Source organism: Balaenoptera borealis, assembly GCF_965194805.1.
Source record: "Balaenoptera borealis genome assembly, chromosome: 4".
In the NCBI taxonomy this organism is placed as follows: Eukaryota; Metazoa; Chordata; class Mammalia; order Artiodactyla; family Balaenopteridae; genus Balaenoptera; species Balaenoptera borealis.
The window spans coordinates 13,571,574-13,592,618 of NC_138861.1; the positions used below are offsets into that span (position 1 = coordinate 13,571,574).

The 21,045-nt window shown below is 34.4% G+C and overlaps 1 protein-coding gene across 4 annotated transcripts in view; it reads left to right on the forward strand.

The window, feature by feature from the left end:
• The window catches only part of GRID2 (glutamate ionotropic receptor delta type subunit 2), a 1,417,069-nt gene that overhangs the window by 260,467 nt on the left and 1,135,557 nt on the right, over positions 1 to 21,045 (forward strand). For all 4 annotated transcript variants that reach the window (XM_082391643.1, XM_082391645.1, XM_082391644.1 and 1 more), the window contains exon 2: positions 6,906 to 7,061. In XM_082391643.1, the coding sequence (XP_082247769.1) occupies positions 6,906 to 7,061 (156 nt within the window). The remainder of the gene's footprint in view (positions 1 to 6,905; positions 7,062 to 21,045) is intronic.

Genomic DNA, 21,045 nt, shown 5'->3' on the forward strand with positions numbered 1-21,045 from the left:
AGAGTGGCCCCCACTTGCTGCAACTAGAGAAAGCCCTAGCACAGAAACGAAGACCCAACACAGCCATAAATAAATAAATTAAAAAAAAAAAAGATATTTGGTATGTTAGTTATATAAAATGAGATATGCAGACCTTCCAGTAATTTTGTCAACTCTGTATGTGGAAAAATTCTTTTTGTTATAGAAGTGCTGGGTCTGGTGGACCCCAACTAGGTCCTTCCCTTGCTTTGTGTTCCTTGTGCCTATCGAATGAGACCAGGTTCGGCAAAGCAGAGCAGAAACTTTATTCCTTGATCGAGGAATGGGGAAGGGAGAGCTCTCAGACCCCTTCTTCTGGGGGAAGGGAAGTGGGAAACTTTTAAGGGATAAGAGGTGGGTGTGCCATCAGAACCCGGAGAAAGTGGCAATAAGTTCCAGAAACAGCCAAAACATGCACAGTCCTGTAGGCTCTTTTGTGCAGGACACTAATTGTGCTAGCAAAGTGCAAGTCCTCCCTTTCAGAGGAGATCCTAGCATGGTAATGAAGCAAAGGCAAATTTCAGACATTTTGGGTCTCATCTGTACAGATGCTGCCCTGGTGGTCAGGCTGGAGCCAGTTCAGGGCAGTGGACTGTCACCATCTTGGACCTTTCTGCTCAAGCTGATTCTGTGGTTTTGCTTATGTGGCTTCTGCCTTAGTTGTTGTTAAGCAAGCACAGCTGTGGGCATAGACTAACAGATTGTGGTATGGAAAGAAAGAAAGTAGGAGCCTCTGTACAGGTAAGGGTCTCTTTCTGGTGACACTTCAAGATGTGTATCCAAACCTTTCTCAATATTTTTAGAGGGAATTCTGAGCTAGGTGAAGACATTTTCTTTCTTTCACTACCTTCCGAGCTAAACAATGTTTCCTCTACTTGCCTCTTTTCTTATGTATAAGATAAAGATGAATTTAAATATTCAAACTAAAAATACAAGTATATGATTAATACTTTGCTGAATAATTTGGAAGTCATGATAATACCTGTGATAATAAATTCACATACAGGTACATTTGCAATTCTACTTTTGTTCTAATTTAGAATTAGTTGTAACTTACATTTTTATTCCTATATTTGAATTTAGGTATCCTATTTTACAGGATCATGCCTAACTAATATAAGGAAAGTTTAAACTATTCCTGTTTCTTGAGTATCTAATATATTCAGGCTCTGTTATAGACACTCTAACAAAAATAGTTTCTATAGCCCAGGAAATTATATTTTGCTAAGGAGACAAGGCATATATCCATGGTGGGGACAACACCATGAATAAAGACATGAAGGTGTATAAAAGCTTAAAATGTTTTTAAGAGTTATGGATGTGGTCAGGTTAGTAACTTCTTTCTTTCTTTCTTTCTTTTTTATAAATTTATTTATTTATTTATTTTTGGCTGTGTTGGGTCTTCGTTTCTGTGTGAGGGCTTTCTCTAGTTGCGGTGAGCGGGGGCCACTCTTCATCGCGGTGCGAGGGCCTCTCACTGTCGCGGCCTCTCTTGTTGCAGAGCACAGGCTCCGTAGTTGTGGCTCACGGGCCCAGTTGCTCCGCGGCATGTGGGATCTTCCCAGACCAGGGCTTGAACCCGTGTGCCCTGCATTGGCAGACAGATTATCAACCACTGCACCACCAGGGAAGCCCCTCTTTACTTATTTTTTAAAATTTATGTTTTGGCTGCGTAGGGTCTTCGTTGCTGCGCACAGGCTTTCTCTAGTTGCGGCGAGTGGGGGCTACACTTCGTTGCAGTGCACGGGCTTCTCATTGCGGTGGCTTCTCTTGTTGTGCAGCACAGGCTCTAGGTATGCGGGCTTCAGTAGTTGCAGTGTGTGGGCTCAGTAGTTGTGGCTTGCGGGCTCTAGAGTGTAGGCTCAGTAGTTGTGGCGCACAGGCTTAGTTGTTCTGCAGCACGTGAGATCTTCCCAAACCAGGGATCGAACCCATGTCCCCTGCATTGGCAGGTGGATTCTTAATCACTGCACCACCAGGGAAGTCCCAGGTTAATAACTTCTTACAAATGTTTGTTTTTAACAGGCATATTTGCAAATGCGAATTTTTAGAACATGGTTTTATTAACTTGTACCTATGACCCTTTACAATAGTTAAAAAATTGACTTCAACATGTTTTTAATACTACTATAAACTATAATTACTTCCTTTCTAAGACATAAGTAGACAAGGATGATATATTTTGTATTTAAAATCTTGTATGTAGTGCTCACTTCAGCAGCACATATACTAAAATTGGAACGATACAGAGAAGATTAGCATGGCCCCTGCGCAAGGATGACACGCAAATTCATGAAGCGTTCCATATTTTTCAACAAACACGTGAAAGAATGTTCAATATCAATAATCATTAGAGAAGTGCAAATCAAAAGTACAATGAGCTATCATCTCACACCAGTCAGAATGGCCATCATCAAAAAATCTACAAACAATAAATGCTGGAGAGGGTGTGGAGAAAAGGGAACCCTCTTGCACTGTTGGTTGGAATATAAATTGATACAGCCACTATGGAGAACAGTATGGAGGTTCCTTTAAAATCTAAACATAGAACTACCATACGACCCAGCAATCCCACTACTGGGCATATACCCTGAGAAAACCATAATTCAGAAAGAGTCATATACCACAATGTTCATTGCAGCTCTATTTACAAGAGCCAGGACATGGAAGAAACCTAAGTGTCCATCAACAGATGAATGGATAAAGAAGATGTGGCCCATATATACAATGGAATATTACTCAGCCATAAAAAGAAACGAAATTAAGTTATTTGTAGTGAGGTGGATGGACCTAGAATGTGTCATACAGAGTGAAGTAAGTCAGAAAGAGAAAAACAAATACCGTATGCTAACACATATATATGGAATCAAAAAAAAAAAAATGGTCATGAAGAACCTAGGGGCAAGAAGGGAGTAAAGACGCAGACCTACTAGAGAATGGACTTGAAGTCACGGTGAGGGGGAAGGGTAAGCTGGGACGAAGTGAGAGAGTGGCATGGACATCTATACACTACTAAATGTAAAATAGATAGCTAGTGGGAAGCAGCCGCATAGCACAGGGAGATCAGCTCTATGCTTTGTGACCACCTAGAGAGGTGGGATACGGAGGATGGGAGGGAGGGAGACGCAAGAGGGAAAAGATATGGGGATATATGTATATGTATAACTGATTCACCTTGTTATAAAGCAGAAACTAACACACCATTGTAAAGCAATTATACTCCAATAAAGATGTTAAAAAAAAAAAACAAAAAACTTGTATGTAGACTCACCTGAATATGCCACTCTCTTTGTGTCAGGATAAGTGATACCTTTTTTCCCTTCCATGGACGGAGCAGATCATCAGTCCCAAATAATGGAAATGACTAATTAAAAATTGGTCTAACGGGAATATTTAGGAGGTGTTTGTTCTCTGCCTGTTGCTTGGTTATTCTTCCCTCCAGTTTGGCCAATGCAAAGTGTAAATAGAGTATAATTTGTTGATCAAACCCTGTGTGTGTGTGTGTGTCTGTGTGAGTGTGTAAGTGGTGGAAGAATTATTTCATCTTGACAATAAGTTGGATCTGGTTTTCACCTCCAGGTTATAAAATAAAACTGACAGTTAAAATGTGCTAATAAAAATAGCTGGGAAATAAATAGACGCTGTGTCATCATGTAAGCTATATAGCTATGTATGTTGCATTTGAGAAACTTTAGTTTCAGGAAGTAAATCTAGAATATTTGATATTAAATTAGACTGCTAATATGTGTGTATTAATACAAAGGATAAAGAGATGACATTGCAATACTATTGGAAGTGCACGGCATAAGAAAGAACTGTCTTTCCTGAGATTCTTCATGTGGAACTTACAAGGTTGTTTTCAGAATACTTGTGTTTGATACAAAATGCTTCATTTAACAATACTTTTGTGGTAAAAAGCCAAATTTAAGATGAGAGTTTATAGCTGAAGGAAAAAGTAAATAAATAAATAAGTGTATTTGAAATGTTGGCTAGGATTTCCTGTTCTTTGGTTATGCTGCCTGTGTGCAGTAAGATGAATCATTTCTTTTGTGTACTTCTTTGCTGTTTGCAGAAAGATGAACTGCTTTTTTTGTTCATTTGCTTTCAGTATGTCTTAATTCAGCACAGAAATGACTAATTTCTTATCATTTTGGCAGGTTTCTGCCATTTATTAAGCCAGGTTTAATGTTTAAAGCAATTTTAAGTGTTCTGTCAGGTAATAGTAAAATGCTTCCATTAAAAATGTGTTAGCAATACTCAGCAGAAGTCAATAACATCACCTGCTATAAAAAAAGTTTGATTAGAAACTTTTCTAAAAGACCCATTTAGAACCCATGACAAGCTGAAACATCTCTATATAAACATACATCACTTCTTTGCGAATAGACATTTAGATTATCTGGTTTAAAACAAATTGGTTATTTCAGCTCCAATTATAGCACATTTATATCACACTTCCTAAAAAGCTGCTAAAGAAATTTTTATATCCCAGTCTGATAATATTAGATTTCAGTGTAAGGATTAACTTAGATTCTCATAAATATTATCACAAATTAAAATGAGTCTTCATGAATGTGAATTAAAATTATCAAGATAAATCTAAAATTTATTGCCTAAATATTAGTTTATAAAGTATATTTCTAATTCAGGTGACAGGATAGGTCAGAAATTAATGTCTATTACATATGTTGATTACATCAATAAAATATTAATAGTCTGGGTATTAGCTATATAATAGTGTAATTAAGAAATATTTTATGTATCAGTTTAAAAAATTTCTTCACCCTTTTCTCATGTTCTTAGCCATGGCAGGTATTCAAATACATAGGAAACGTAAAGAAAGCATTTAAAAAGGCTGGTCAAAGTAGTCAATGAATCCATGCAAACATAGAAGAGCAGTGGTAAGAGAAAGCCAAGCTGACACAGTAAGCCTATTAGACACTCTGCCTTCTCTAGCAAAAAGTAATCATTGCTTGCTTTCCCATGGTGAAGCCACATAGGGTGGAGAGGTCAAAAGTAACTTGCCACCCTTGTCAATAATGGACATAGATTCATCCTTGCTTTATCATGAATTGACTCTAATAATGCATGTTTAATATCGTAATTATCTTTTGCTAGAAGACTTGGGGCTTCAGCTACAGAATTATTAAATCAACAAAATTGATAGATGTAAAGTGTGTCTGCTTCTGTTTATACATATATGTGTATTTGTGTGTATGTGTAAACACATACTTGCATATTTGTGTTTGCATGTATAGTGTGTTTATCTTTTCATATGTGTATATAAAACCTGTATTATATTTATATGTGGAAAAAAGTCATTTTTATATACACATAATTTTATTTTTTCACACTGTAATGAATATAGTCAAGAAACATGTATTATGTGTATATGGATGTGTATGTGGATATGTACATATATAGTTATTCCTTTATCATGTTATTGACCCTGAGGTATATGTCTCTTTTTGTCAACAGGGTCTTCATTAGGTTTATTCAAAAATACAAAAAGTACATTGTCCCAATGATTTATGATTAAAAAGTAAATAATTTAAAAACGTGTGCTTGCTTAGAACTGGAAGAGTCAGAATGAATGCAAATAAAGTATGCATGGCCAGATGGGAAAGAAACTCCAGATATGCTGTAAAGTCAGAATCCCTGTTAGAACACTTTTATGTCTTTTGGGTGCAATCCTGGAAGGCAGTATGTAGTGATGTAAAGCAAGGATGTTGGAGTAAGGAGGTAAAAGCTCTGGCCCTTGTTGTGGAAGCTTAGGCATATTTCTTGCATGGAATCCTAATTTTAAAAACTGTATGTGTGTGTAGTAGTGTACATATCACATAGTTATTTTAAGGATTAAATTAAATACTGTAATATGAAGAAAATAATAGAACATGTTAAGCTTTGTTTGGATTATATTACAGTATTTAAAAAAAGAAAACACTAGCATGTATTGAGACATATTTAGTTACCACAATTTACTTACATTTTGCAGGCATAGTATCATTTAATACAGTTAATAATCCTTACAGATGGATATTATTTTTACTATTAGATATTACAGGTGATGAATGTGGAGTTTAGAATTTGAATCCCTTGCTCAAGGTCATATACTTAACAAATGTCAGAGTCAGGATTTGTAATCAGTTTACTCTTAGAACTGGGATGTTTAATCAATACACTGACAAACACACAGTCAAATCAAAGTTAGCCACAACTCTTTTCATCATCATCATCATTATTACATATGAAGGAAAAATGCCATAATTATTCACTAGAACTTATGTTAGTTCTTCAGGAAATATGTCTCCATTACTTCTGCTCAGAGATTTGTATGTCTCTAAATTTTTAATAACTATTATTGAATTTACTATTGTAAAAGAAACTGAAACTCTTGTTCAAAAAAAAAAAAGAAAGAAAGGAAAGAAGGAAGGAAATAAAGAGAAAAAGTAAATTAAGATTATTGTAGAAATTTGATTCCTATTTACTTTATGAATGGACTCAGAAAATTTCCTGATTTTTCTCCTATTATTCAGAAAAGAAAATTCTACAGGTTATGAATTCTTAAAGATCTCATGACATGAGACATTCAGTGTATTTAACCACTTTGTCCTGCAAAGGCTTTTTGTATTTATTATAATGTCTTCCCAATACTCTTACAGCAAAACACTTTGATGTACTATTCATCGTTTCCATTTGGGAGAACTAACTGCATTCCTGCTTAGCTCTCACACTGCTTCCAGTACAATGTGTTTCAGTAATAAATAAAGTGCATGCTTTAAGTGAAAGTATACGTTTTTCAATTCATAAGTCTCTTTGGCGTAACTCCGGAGGGCATGACAGAATATTTATGTTGTTGTTTAATGGCGATACTCACTTCTTTCTAGGAGCAATTTTTGATGAATCTGCCAAAAAGGATGATGAGGTGTTTCGCACGGCAGTTGGCGACCTCAACCAGAATGAGGAGATCTTACAGACTGAGAAAATCACATTTTCGGTAACGTTTGTTGATGGCAACAACCCTTTTCAAGCAGTTCAAGAAGGTAAGGTCCATCAGCACTCCACTTTTTATTTTGTTTGTTTCTTTGGTTCAATTCAAATGGCAATGAAATTAAAAATTTAAAATGCCATTAAACATGGACATCATTTTTGCATCTTTGCTGCATTGCTTTTCTTTTAGAGTATTTGGTAGATTTTAATCCTGTGTTCCACTTCTGAAAGGGCAGAGTGTGGAAAGTTATTGTTTTACTTGAAATATAATATGAAAATGGTCATAAATATTTATAATATAAACTTTACAACATTTTATGACTTCAGTGTAAATGAAGCATTCCTTAAAAATACGACTTTCTATCTGAATTTTTACTTCTGTCTTCTTTGAGGTAAGATAAGAAAGGAATTTATGTACTTACTTAAGTTTACTTAAAATAAATGTAAGTAAATTTATTTACTTCCTTCTTTGAGAAGGAAGTTTTCCTTCTCAAAAATTTTCCTTTTGAGAAGGAAAACTTTCAGAGACTACATGCAAATCAAAGGTTTTGTGCTGGGATCCTAACATACTGACCTAAGCTATAAATTTTTTACTCTCTACAATGTGCCAAATATTAAAGCACTTTTCTCCATTCTCTCTGTATACTTGAGTGAATTAAAATTTTTCATAGGTACACAAATTATTTTTATTATACTGGAAGATCATTTATATGAACAAAGGTTTTGATTGAAAGATCATACACTAATAAAATTCTAGTTTTGATGCTATTATTCTAATGAAATATTTAGCCTTTTGATTGGCAAAGTAATCATTGTCCATGAAAGTATTTGTTGTTAATCTGTTTTATATTTTATTGTGATAATATATGTAGACTAAAGATACTAATACAAAATTAATTTAGTTAAATGAAACATTTATTAAAAACTTAAAGAGGATTTGGCAGAAGAAAATATGGACAAGATATTAAATGGAGTAAAGTTTGACAGGAAACTTTTTAAAGAAAAGTATTGAAGAGGTAAGGAAGATAAATGTTTTTAATTTAATGTATCTGCATGATATACAGGTAACCTTTTTTGGAATGTGTTTTTGATCAGTGGCATTGGCTACTATCAAAGCTAATTTATGCTTATTTCTGTCACTAAGGGAATGGTTAGAATGATTAGTGGTCTAATGGATTTTACTTCTTATTAATTTGATGGAGTGAAAAAATATTATTTTAATAAAATGAACAGAAATGTTTTAAGTAAAAGTTGTTTTGCCATAAAATAGGTTGTTCATATTAATATGATGGAATTTTAATTTTAATAAGTAAACATCAATTTAAAAAATCAGATTAATAGAAGCACCCAGTTATTTTCTTACATTTTAAATCAGAATTATCCTGGGAATTTGTAACTTTAAATCATGGTTATGTTGATAAATTTTCTATAGAAATGTTTAAAAGCTGTCTAAATTAATGTTAGAATTCATAAAGCAGTCTGCAAAAATAATAAAGTAGAAATTGTGGAAAATACCCAATAATGTAAAAGAATATATGCACTAAGAAGTATATATTATTCTTTAAAAGAAGTATCTATGATATTTCTTTCTCAACTGTTAGTTTTATTGACTGGAATGAGAGCAGGAAAAAATTAGGACTGACTGACTTTTGTGACTGTCTTCTTATTAACTACATATTAATAATTGTAAATTAACTTTGAAGACGTGCTAAAATATTCATGCTTTTAAAAAATCCACTTTGACTGAAAAAATGTGGATAAAGCAATGAAAAAAATACAATGAGCAGAGGGGAATTAGAATGACTGAATAAATATGCCCCTCACACCGTTTTAGAGACTACAATTTGAAAAACAAAGACAATTTTTAAAGTACCACAGTTAATCTGTTTACATATTGCTTTGTGTAGCCATTCTGCTGCCAACTAAATTCTGGAAACAAAAATGTCTCTCAAAAGAACTATTGTGACTTGAAAGAATTTGTGGATTGAAAGAAAATTGAGAGAGTAAATAAGTTTTAAGTTTCCAAGACAGAGACAGCTAGATATTTGTCAAGAAAGAATGAAGAGCTTGACAATTTGCCTGATGGGTTTTGATACTAACAGGACGTTCTGGACCAGTTATTTTGATGGTCTGCTCTGGCTAATGAATCTGAAATAAGTTCTAGGAAACTCTGGAGCTAATTTGTTTCTCCATTCAATATCAAGAAAGATCTCAGCTAATTTTAGAAGTAAAAATAATTTTTTCTAGAGCTCTTATTGTAATTGATTAGTTTGCAAAAATAAGGGAAAATATTCAACTGAAAGAGAACAAAAAAGTATTCCGGAGTATTTTCTTAAATGTTTTGAGGAAGTATTTTAGAAGAAAACTTCAACTGAACCATCAAAGATGGCCAACTTTTCTATCATCATATCTTGGCTGCAATACCATTAAAATCTATAATAGAGGTCCTTAAATCAGCTTATTTGTTTTTTACATTCTAAAGATGGACACGAGATTCAGTGATATCATTATTACCGATTGTTTATGCATTGGCATTCCTGATGAACATCTAAAAATTCATGGTTTTGAGCATGGTTTTGCTGTGATATATACTATTTATGTTCGTGGGTTTTAGATGGCATGGTTAGTAGAAAAATACCAATCTAGTTGATCAGCAGCAGTTGCATTGTATAATCCACTCAGTTCGTTCATCCTTGGTTTTCCTCATCTATAAATAGTGAAGAAATTAGAACATAAATGATGTATTTTTAAGGTGAATTTCATCTCTATAGATGAGATGTTGCACAAATCTTTAGAACAAATTTCCAGATTTAGATTCTTAAAGGATTATAGAAATTATAATTATTCATTTACTCTTTAGAGAAGTCTTCACATTGCTGAAGTTGCCTTCTAGTTTTTTCTGTGGCTGGCTTCAAAATTGATTAAAGGATATATGGTAGCTGTCCTTTGTTCTGCTACCTCATCCAACTATTGACAGCAACCCAAAGAACTCATTACTATCACCGAAATCCAGAAAGGGTCTTTTGCAGGTTCAGTTGACCTGGACCAAAGCAGCTGTTGCTAGATTTCTCTCCTTACATCTCTTTTGTAGATTGTTTCCTCTGTGGGACCTATATACTGGATATAACATAGATACACAAATGGCTGGTGTGAAAGGCACTTCTGCCTCTACTGAAAGCAATAGCAATCGCTTATATTGTTAGCACTTAACTGAGACCAACACCACTATGGGCCATGAAAGGTGGGGATTTATAAGAAAATAAGGTTAGGGAATGTAAGGAGAATGCATTTGTAAAAATGTTCACATTGGAAGGTGAATGCAGAAATATGACTGCATGTATAATTCTTGCATACATCAGATGTATCAGGAGGGATGTTAAGCACTGTTGATATTGAATGGAAAGATTCAGTTAAAACATTTTGAAATAATTATTAGGAAAAATACCTAAAAATGAAATGCATAGTGAAAAGAGTGTAAGGACGGATTTATACTGTAGAGTCACAAATGATTCTATTTGAAAGAAAAAGGAGTAACTATCATAATTTTTCTCCTTTCTGCTATGTTAAAAACCATTATAAACAATATAGTTATAAAAGCTGCTTTTAATACAAAAAGCAGTCATGATTGAGATTGCTCATCTTCCAAGTTGCAGCCTGGTGCACCTTTAACTTACTCCTTTGCACACCAGGACGTGAACATTGATTGCTCCCAAAGAGTCTTGTAAAAATAGACATCTCACTTTAATACAGTGATGATTTCAGTTGGATTTGCCTCATATGTCTTACAAAATAAAACTACTGTTAAGTGTCAAACAATAAGACTGCTTTTATTTATGATTTCTGAAATCAGTCTCATTTCTTTATTTTTAATATACACGTATCCGTATCATGTGTGTAAAAGGGATAACAGAAGAGTAGCAGAGCCATAAACAGTATAAGGAAATCTAAGTAGGAAAAAACACTTCTCTGAAACACATCACAATTCATTGTGAATATTTCTGGTGCCCTAGGCTAAATATGAGTTCAAAGAAGATGTAAATGTAAAAGAATGATTTATGTGGCTGCACTATTTGATGCTTTATTCCACGGCTTAGTCTCATAATTTATATTTCTCTCTGCTTTAATAGGATATTTTTACTGTGATAAAAAAATCTGCTAATTCCAAAATTCTTAGATTGGATTCTGCAACTTTCCTAGCATAGGTTTGCAGTGTGTATACCTCATCAACCAGTGTTTCCTGGACCAACTTTGATAACTCCAATTTCAGCTTATTTTTTGAATTGCCTGACAACTGAACTTGAAAATTAGTGGCTCCAGGAACCAAGAAAAAATCTCTGAACATCCTGTAGTTATAATTCTTCTCATTCATTCATTCGTTCATTTTTCCCATTTTTTCATTCCTTCTTCCCTTTCCACATCAAGGCCAGTGTCTTACTTTGTCTCTAGGCCCAACGCTCTTTATGTAACTGGTGCCTAGCTACACGTGCGAAGGGGTAGAGGAATAATGTTGCAGCTGACCGGCCATCTTCAGACACTCACAAAGCAGGAGGGATTCTCGATGTACATTTGGTGGCTGTCTGGACCACCTGATTCTCTCCATGAGTCTGGGATGTTTAGGTTGGTCAGTTCCCCAGTGCCAAGTTCTGGATCACTTTTCTCCCTACCGCCACTTTCTAAGGACTGGCCTATAAGATCTGGATTCAGAATCTGCTTATTGTGTGATCTTTAGTACTTATCATCAATGTAGTATTAAAATATAAAGAATTCTATATCTGTTAGGGACAACTCAGGCATGCATTCTTTTAATTATCTCATACTATGCCTTTCCGTTAAAGAATTGCCCATCAGGAAGGATTAAAATAATATGTATTGGGAATCTAATTTTGAGGGTACCCAGTGAAATCAATCTATCCAAATACTTATTAAAAGCCTATTACTGTTCCAAGATTGGGCCAGCTACAATAGGAGATAGCAAATGAGAGGAAAGAATGTCTGCCTGCAGAAAGCGTAAACATGTACCTGAGGTGGGCTGTGGATTTTTAGAGCATGAAAAGACATTATGTCGTTGCCTTCTACGTATAACTTGTGTTTTTAATTGTGTTAATAGTAGAAAGAAACATGATGTTCTGGATTTTTAAAACATTTCTTTTTCAGAAAAGAGAGGGAATTTCTTTTTTAAAGAAATTCAGTATTTTTAATATAATTTTATTGAAGATACACATTGCAATGCTAAATTTTATTCTTTTTTCTGTGATTTATTGTTGTACTCCCATATTGGTAAGCCTTTCCCTTAAGTCATTCAATACCACACTTTTAAAGTAACAGATCTCTATTACTATGAATAGATTGAAACACAGATATTTATAGGTCTTTATATCATAATTTTATAGCCTTTCTGCTTTGAGGTCTTTTACCTACTATCTACAATTGTGTACTGTTGTGTAAGTTACCTCATAAAATATATATTTTAGCAATGTGTGCTGCTCTGGATCTTGTTTTATTTAGAAGAATCTTTAGCAGCTTTCTATGAAAGCTGTGTTTAATGGAAGTAAAGATGTATTCTTTGGTTGTTGCTTAAGTGTTCTTTCTTTCTACCAAATATTTTTCTTGTAATAATATCATACCCCTTTCTTCTGTTCTCTTGCTACCTCTGTGGATAGAGTGCATGATTATGGAAGCATAATTCAGTTTTTAATCGGCCTTTTATGATACTGATTTGGTAAAAGAATCACCTATGTGTCATAAAGTGACTCGGAATATATGGCTTATGAGGTTAAAAACCACACTTATGTACACTCTGCAATTGTAATGAGTCATAAAAATAGTTTGTTCATATTGACAAACCAAAAATGACTTAACTATTTTCAGAATTTAAAAACTACTATCAGTAATATCCAACTTTCACATGATCCAGTCTACTTGCTTAATTTGAGAACAAAAGTAATCCGACTTTCTATTTTAACATTTAACAACTTATTTTTGCATGTACTTGGCAAGTATTGTTAGATTTATGGGAATCACATTATGCATAGTCTTGTAGTATCCATACAATATTTTGTCAAATTATTTTGTAATTTTCAAAAGAATCATCATTGAAACACTTGCTTTTAAAAGCAGGACACACAAGCCAATGTGCAATAGGTAATTGCATATTCTGGGAAAAAAAGAATGACTCAGCAAGTACTTTTGGGGTGCCTCTAAGCTTTCAGCCTTGAGCAAATCACTGTGTATAATGCTGTGCTCTCCACTGGCTGCCTCATAATCTTAACACAGTTAGCTTAACCTTTATTATCATGTGTTAGATCCTGACCTACAAGTGCTCCTCTTCCTTTTGACCTCCCATTACAGTGATTTGTAAAAACTCCTCATTCATCCCCTTTTTGATCCTTGATTCTTCATATTGTACTATGTTCACTCACAATATCTACATTTGGTTCAGTATGTGCTTTAATTTGATACCATTTATACTGCTTGGGGGAAAAAAACTTGGCAGTTAAGCGCATGGGCCATGGAATTAGATAAATCTGCCTTTATATGAATGCTGCTTCATCTCTTATTATCTGTGGGACCTTGAACACACCTATTGTATCTGAGCCTCAATTTATTCATAAAATGGGGATAAATACATACTTCATAGGAATACTATGATCATGTGATTGTTGTATGATGAGTACATGGGGTAACAATTGTGGTTTGTTCCTCTACTAATCTAAATGCATTTTAATAATAGTGGAGTACATGATGACTTAGCACCACTGCATGTGTCCATCATAAATTTATATACCTTCCCAAACATCCTTTACCACATGTATTGGTAGTTCCCATGCATACCATTGATAATACTAAGCTTAATAACTGCCTAGTCAGTGTCTTTTATTTTCCCCCTTGTTGTTCCTTATCAAGATCCTGAATGCTAGCGTTGTAAAAATGTTATATAAATTAAATGCTTCTGCTTTTTTCTGTCTTCAGGGGATAGTTGTGCTAGTCAGCACAGGAAGATGAGAATTACACTTGTAGTGTAATTTATTTGGCAAATAGTAGTGATATTGCAACATGTGTACTTAGGGTTGGGAGGATTTAAAATACCTTGTTACCTTTTCTGGGAAGTAGAGAAAGCCTGTGGGGACCAAATTAAAGCTTTCTGATGATTTGTGTAGGCTTAATACAATCAGTGAAGTAAATAAGGCACTGAGTCATAACTAAATGGAATTCAGTTGTAGAGAGGCATAATATTGTAGAAGAGTGATATATGTGAAGGTCAAATATAGAAATGAATTCAAGGAAAACTTTATACTTTGAGAGGTGCATCGTCTCTGGTATTTTGAGTTTATTTCTGACATGATTGTTTAAAAGGTTATCTTTCTATGTTCTGTTCTTTTTTATTTCAATATGGGCAAATATTAACTCTAAAAACTTGATCATTGGTTTCTTTGAATTTCCAGTATTTTCTTCAGTAACTCATAATATCATGTTATTTTCTCAGGAATTCATGGCTCATTTCAAGACATATTTGCTTTTTGGTCCCTGATAGACTAATATAATATGATAATAAGAATGGCTAAGCTGATTCCTTAAGCTGTATTTTCAAACATAAAAAAGACTTAAAAACATAGAAAAGACATAAAATGTCTATTATACATGAGGAATATGTTTCAAAGTAAAAAAATACATATGTTTTCTCAGAATTTTTTTTTGGGAAAAAAAACTGTTCTTCAAATCAAAGTCAGATATGATCTTTGTATAGAAAATGTTTTTGAATAGAATGACTTTGAATAATCAGTGATAATTTTTGTACCTTACTTTTGAATTTACACTTATATAAAATCAAACAGAATATGTTGAGTGGTCCTGTGTGCTTATTCATATTATTAAAACTGAGCACGGTGTAGGTAGCTCTGATGATAGAAAGTTACTAGGGGATAAAAAAGGTGACACATTCTTATTGGTCAAAGAGAAACTGACACATCAGCCTCATTCTGTCTGCTCCCAAATCCTGTTCTTATTCTGCTACATTAATTTGTCAATAATCTTTATGTTTGAAATTTTTGAGTTTATCTTTTTATTGTTTTGAATTTCTAGGTAATTTTGCCCAGTTTAAAGGAGTTTTACCTCTATATTAACTCATCATATATATACATTTATATATGCACACCCATACAAATACATATGCTTATATTAAACTATATATTAAACTATGTCTATATGTTATATACCATATATGCCATACATGCCATCATATATACAAATGTGTACATGATATATATATACCATATATATTATATATATTATATCTCTATCTATCTATCTCAAAATAAGTTCACCAAGCACTTCTTTCTTGTGGTAATTCTTCCAAAGTTGATTCATGCTTTTCATGGGTAATTTTAACCCCCTATTTACTATATCTGTTACAGTGGAACAAGGCAGGTTTGTTGTTAAACCACCTTTATTCATTATCAAAAATTTATGCAGGAAAAAAAAAAAAAAAAAAAAAAAAAAAATTTATGCAGGGCTCCATGAGAGCACAGAATGAATCACTAGTTTACACTTCCTTTCCTTGGAAATTGCTTAAACCTTAAATATGAGAAGGGGAGACCAACTGGAAGAAAACTATGAATCACCAAGAACAATTCATTATTCTTTAAAAAATGAAAATGACAAGTGTTCATTTATTTGTAAGATACATTTAATGCACGAGTCAGTACACTGTATTAGGAGTTTATACAGATGAGTGAGATAAATTAACCTCAAGCACCCAAGGAATTTATAATCTAGTAAGAGAGATATACAAAAAGAGCTAAAGAAGCAAATAAATATTCTTTTTTTTAAAAGGGTAGAATGGCATAAAGCAAAGCAGATGATACTATGGTGATACTATGATAACAAATAACAGGTGGGCTGTGTGTGTGTGTGTGCAGTTTAAAACCAGGAGTTCATTTTTGATGGAGTGATTATGGAAAATACAAAAAGGAACATTTATGCTAAGATTTGAAGTTTCCAAGTAGCTAGCCATGCAGATAAGAGGAAATAGCATTCCAGGCAATTACATATGAGAAAACCATTTGGAGGCAGGACTTGCTCCATGTGTTTGAGGGATTTGATTATCTTTTGAACACTCAGGTTTTTATTCTGTTGCTTTGCAAGTGTTTATTTCCATCAGTGAAGTCATTATTTGCTGGGTAGCAATGTTATTCATGAGTTCATTACCCAAATCTGCTTCAGTCTTTCCCTTTGGAAATGGAGTGCGTTCTAAAGGAAATTCTGATGGTCCTGCGGGTCTCACTGACATCTGGGGCGTGGGGATGTCATTCTTGAACCCCTTTGGGATTTGAAATTCACCTGTCTGTAACTGATTTTGATTATAGGTATGGAAACATTTGGGCTTTTCATATAAGTGAAAAGGAAAAAGGAATGAGACGAAATATTAAAAAAGAAAGAATTTTACTCAGTTTTCTTGGCCTTTTAATACAGAGTAATGCACAGAGATACATTAATATCTGAAACTAGGAAAGAAACATCATTTTGTGGCTTTTATATTTGCTGTATACTCTTGACAAAAGAGCCTCATTTGGAAAGCCCAAGAATGAGAAGTGGCATTTACTTATAGCTTATTATATTCCATGAGCTGTTAGAAGTGCTTCATTTTTTTCACCTAATCTTTAGACTGCCTTATAAGCTATAAGGCAGTATAAGCTACTCTTACTAGCTTTTGACAGATGAAGAAACTGAGATACAGTTAGGTGAGCTAACTGGTCACATCTGAAACCTTTAAAATAGTTCCTGGATTACTCTGGTTTCTGTTTTAAGAATGCTAATTGGGAGTCCCAGACATATATCAGTGGGGGGATGGGAGTGAGTTCAGGGTACGTATTTTCCGTCTCCTGTGTGAGGTCACCTTGAGCTGGGTGTTTACCTCAAACCAAAGTCACGCTTTTCTAAAGGCAGCCTGCTCTTTGTCACTCTTATTCAGAACTCCACAAATTTCTCTCCTCTCTATCCTCTGGGCCTAGGACTGGTTACTACCTCACTGCTACGACCTCTGAATTCTTGTACTACTCCTCGTTTTTCTGCTGCATCCCACCCATATCTGTGTAATTTATGTCTTTGAAAAATAAACCCTTCTCAAATTATGTTGTTTTGAGTTTGCCATGGTTTCCTATTGGGATTTTAGCTCGTATCAGTATTAACTACTACATTCAACTGCCTATGCGTAAAAGCTCATCTTAGTTCACTCTATGTGAGTTGATGACTTGTTCAGTCTAATCAGGAAGTGTTATCTGTTGGAATGTATTATTCAGACTAATGCATGCACATAATATTGCAAAACTTAGAAAGAACACCTCACACAGACCTTTATCTTCTGTCTCTTACAAGATGAAATCTTCATGTTCGTTGGTATTTTAGCAGCACAACAAAGGCTGACTTGATGTTAAAGATGCTGAGAGGCAGCGTCCCTCCTGAAGGGCGTGAGGTCTGACCAGAAGCAGGACTGATCTCCAAATGGCCACCCCACAGCATGGTTGAGTGACTTCTCTTGGAGAAAACATAATTCTTTTTACTTAAAATAATATGACAAATGGAATGAACTTGATGAAAACTAATGTTCCAGTTGTGGATCTTAAATGTCTCTTTTTGAAAATCCTCTCCTTTAAGGAAGTTGATGAATCCATTGTTCACAAATTCTTGAATATTTTACTCTGTTTTCTATGGGGAGAATTTCCTTATATCTTTTATTCCATCCTTTGTAGGAGTGCTTTATTGTACAAACTAGACTCCTTATTAAGTTGCTGCAGGAAAAAAATAAAAAAACATATTTTATTGTTGGACAAATTGCACAGCCAAGATTTTTTGGTTACCTAGTAACTTATAAAGAGTAATAAGGAGAAAATAGCAAGTTACAAAAGAACTGTTTTGCATTTTATCTCTTTATTTCCCAGACCCATGGTTTAGTAGATACTAATGAACAGCAAATGGCCAAACAGCAGGCAGCAGAGAAAGAGTAAACAGAAAAGGTCCACAAAAGCATAACCAACATTGTAAGATCCTTTATTCCTTCCTTCATCCAACATTATTCAGCATCCCAGTACAGGATAGTGAGGTAGAATTAGTGAAGAATGTAGATGTAACTTAGGAGCACTCTGCATCTTCAAGGATTTAAACCACTAAGGAAGAATAAATATATGTGCACAGATAACATAATTACTAGGCAGTGGTTTCTTGAGGAACAAAATACAAAATTCAGTAGAAAATGAGATGATTTACAGCCTAGGGATAGTGAGTTAAGGGAGAAGGTAAAGAAGAAATAAAGAGGAAGAATAGTAAGGCATGCTTTCTACTCTGAAAGGAGAAAAGATCTAATCAGAGAAGCAGCCATGTTCAAAAATACATCTTTGTGACTGTGAAAAATACGATCTGGAGGTGGGGCTGGGCTGAGAATGGAAGCATCAGGCCACAAGGACAGAAAGGTAACTTTTCTGTCAAGGTGTTTATCTTGTTCCCAGCTTCAAGATCACACCTTTCCAAAACCAGTGGTAGAATAGTGAATTCAACATGGAGAAAATCATGATTCAGCAAGTAAAATTAAGCATGAATAAAGACATTAATAATGACATCAGCCTTCATATAGCAAAGTCTTAGTGTTTTTTTTTTTTTTGGTAATGCAGCAGAAGTACTGAAAATGATTTGAGCTCAAAGTGGCTGCTTCAAAAGCACAATGCCTCCGCTGTGTTTTAAGAGCAAGTGATATTTTTAAAATAATTATTCCACATCTACAGAAGAGTAATTGCTTTTCACATTAAAGAAAGAGATAAGCCCTCAAGTTTTATAATATAAAAGTGTTATGCATATGCATTGACTAATGCTCTCAGAGGATTTTTACTACACATTTGGCATTGTGTGCTGTAACTCAGAGTGTCATGGCACTGTGCTGTTACATGAAAACATGGATTGTTTCCTAACCGAGGTGGACAGAAGTAGGTGAAGAATAATGATATCCTGTTTTGTGGTTCTTTTATATGCACAGTCTGTGATTACTTTCTTTTCTTTTTCTTTAAGTGAGGTAGTTGTTTTAAATTAAAAATATTTTTTTATTGGTCATATTATTAAAGTAGCCAATGAAGCTTGTTTATTTGAATAAAAAATGCTCTGCAATCTGTGAAAATCAGCATTCATTGTTTGTTAATTATTGATTAATTTATTTTTCCATTTAAATAAATATTATTAAGAGCTTTTAATTTGCAAAATACTATAATTATTGCTGAAAGAGATATCAAGAGGAATCAATGTGGTTTCTAGCTTCAAGTATCTTATGTTTAGCAAGTAACAGACATAAGTAACATTAACGTATATATAAGCAATTGTGAAACAAAGTGTAATCAATTATAAAGTTCTCAGTAGCAGTAAAATGAAGTGTTACGGGATTTCTAGGAGTGCTGATCTTAGTTTTATATTTTTACTTTCTTCCTCACCTACAGCTAGAAATAATTGTTTGTTTACTGCATGTTCAGTGTGACCCCAGTATTTGGTACCAAACATAGCAGTACATTTGAAGTAATTTGACATCATCTCAGCTTTGTTGCCAACCTTGCTGTGCTGCTAATGTATGTGCGTTCGTTCAATTTATTTGATAATATTTATTGAATGTCTACTCTGAGCTAGGAATTATTTTAGGAACTCATAGTATAGTAGTGAAAACATAAATATCTTGCTCTCTTGGAATGTATATTCTAGTTGAGGGAACAACAAATTATATATACAATTTCAGGTTGAAGAGTTGGTATGAAAAATTTTTTAAAATGAAGCAGCATAAGAGGGATAGCGATGATGAAGTTAGGGGTATCATTTTAAGGAGAACAGTCAGGAAAAGAGCTCTCTAAGGAGATGATTTTGAGCAGAGACCTGAAAGATGACAGGGAGCAGGTGATGTGGGCCCCTCGGGACGGCAGAGAGTGTGTACAAGTTCTGGTAATAATATCAGCAACTCAAATTCGCCTGTCTTCTCAGGACCACGTTAATACCTGATTTCCATGAATTGTGGACCTATTTTATTATTGTAACTACATGTAAATTATCTGGCCAGTACCTGTAGTCTCTTACATCTTCAGGCCCTGTCTGGTTTTTGCAAATTTGTTTTGTAAATTGAAGCCCTTATTTGAACTTCAGACCTAAGATTGATGCCAGCCACCTATTTCCACACATTATAGATGCAGCCTGTCTGACTTTCTGTTGTGTGTAGAAACCCTGTCAGCAGGCTTGTGAAGAGAGTCAGTGTACCTGCTAGTTACTTAAGCTTCATCTCTTTACCATCAACAGTTTGTATGGATTATTGCTATTATCTGTTACCATAAGTTGAATAAACTGTTTTCATCCACTGTATTAAACTGTTCAAAATAGATTCTTCTCCTCTTCCACGGTAGCAGTTTTAGGTGGATCCATACCCCCCAACCCCCAATAGAACTACATTTTCAAGTTTTCCTTGCAGTTATATAGAAGGCCAATAGAATGTGAGTGGAAGTATGGACAAGTTACAAGTCATTTCCAACTTAAAGACAAGCTACTTGCCCTAGACAACACTTCTCCCCTTTCAATGAACTGGAATATTGCTGTGTCTGTGACCCAGCTCTCACCATGCTGGTAAGGACTATGCACTAGCAGGTTTCAGAGGAATGAGACAGAAGGAACCTGGCTCTCCTGTAGAGCAGAGCTGCCCTGGGTGAACTGTTATATATTAGCATAACCCTCTATCTTATTTAAACCCACCCTCTTTGGGTCTTCCTTGTTCCAGTAGGTTAAACCTTAGCATAACAATTGTAAGTACCTCCGTAAACATCTTACCATATGAGACCGATATTCTACTGCTGCTCCTGCTACCCTGGGGAGGATACCCAATGTTGAGGAACCAAATACTCCACTTCTGTTTTTTTCCCACCACAGTTGTGTCTGTCTTCCTTTTTGCTTCTGCTTCTCCTCCTCCTCTTCTTCCTCCTCCTCCAACAGATGCAGTGAGGTATAATTTACATATCATAAAATCCATCTATTTTA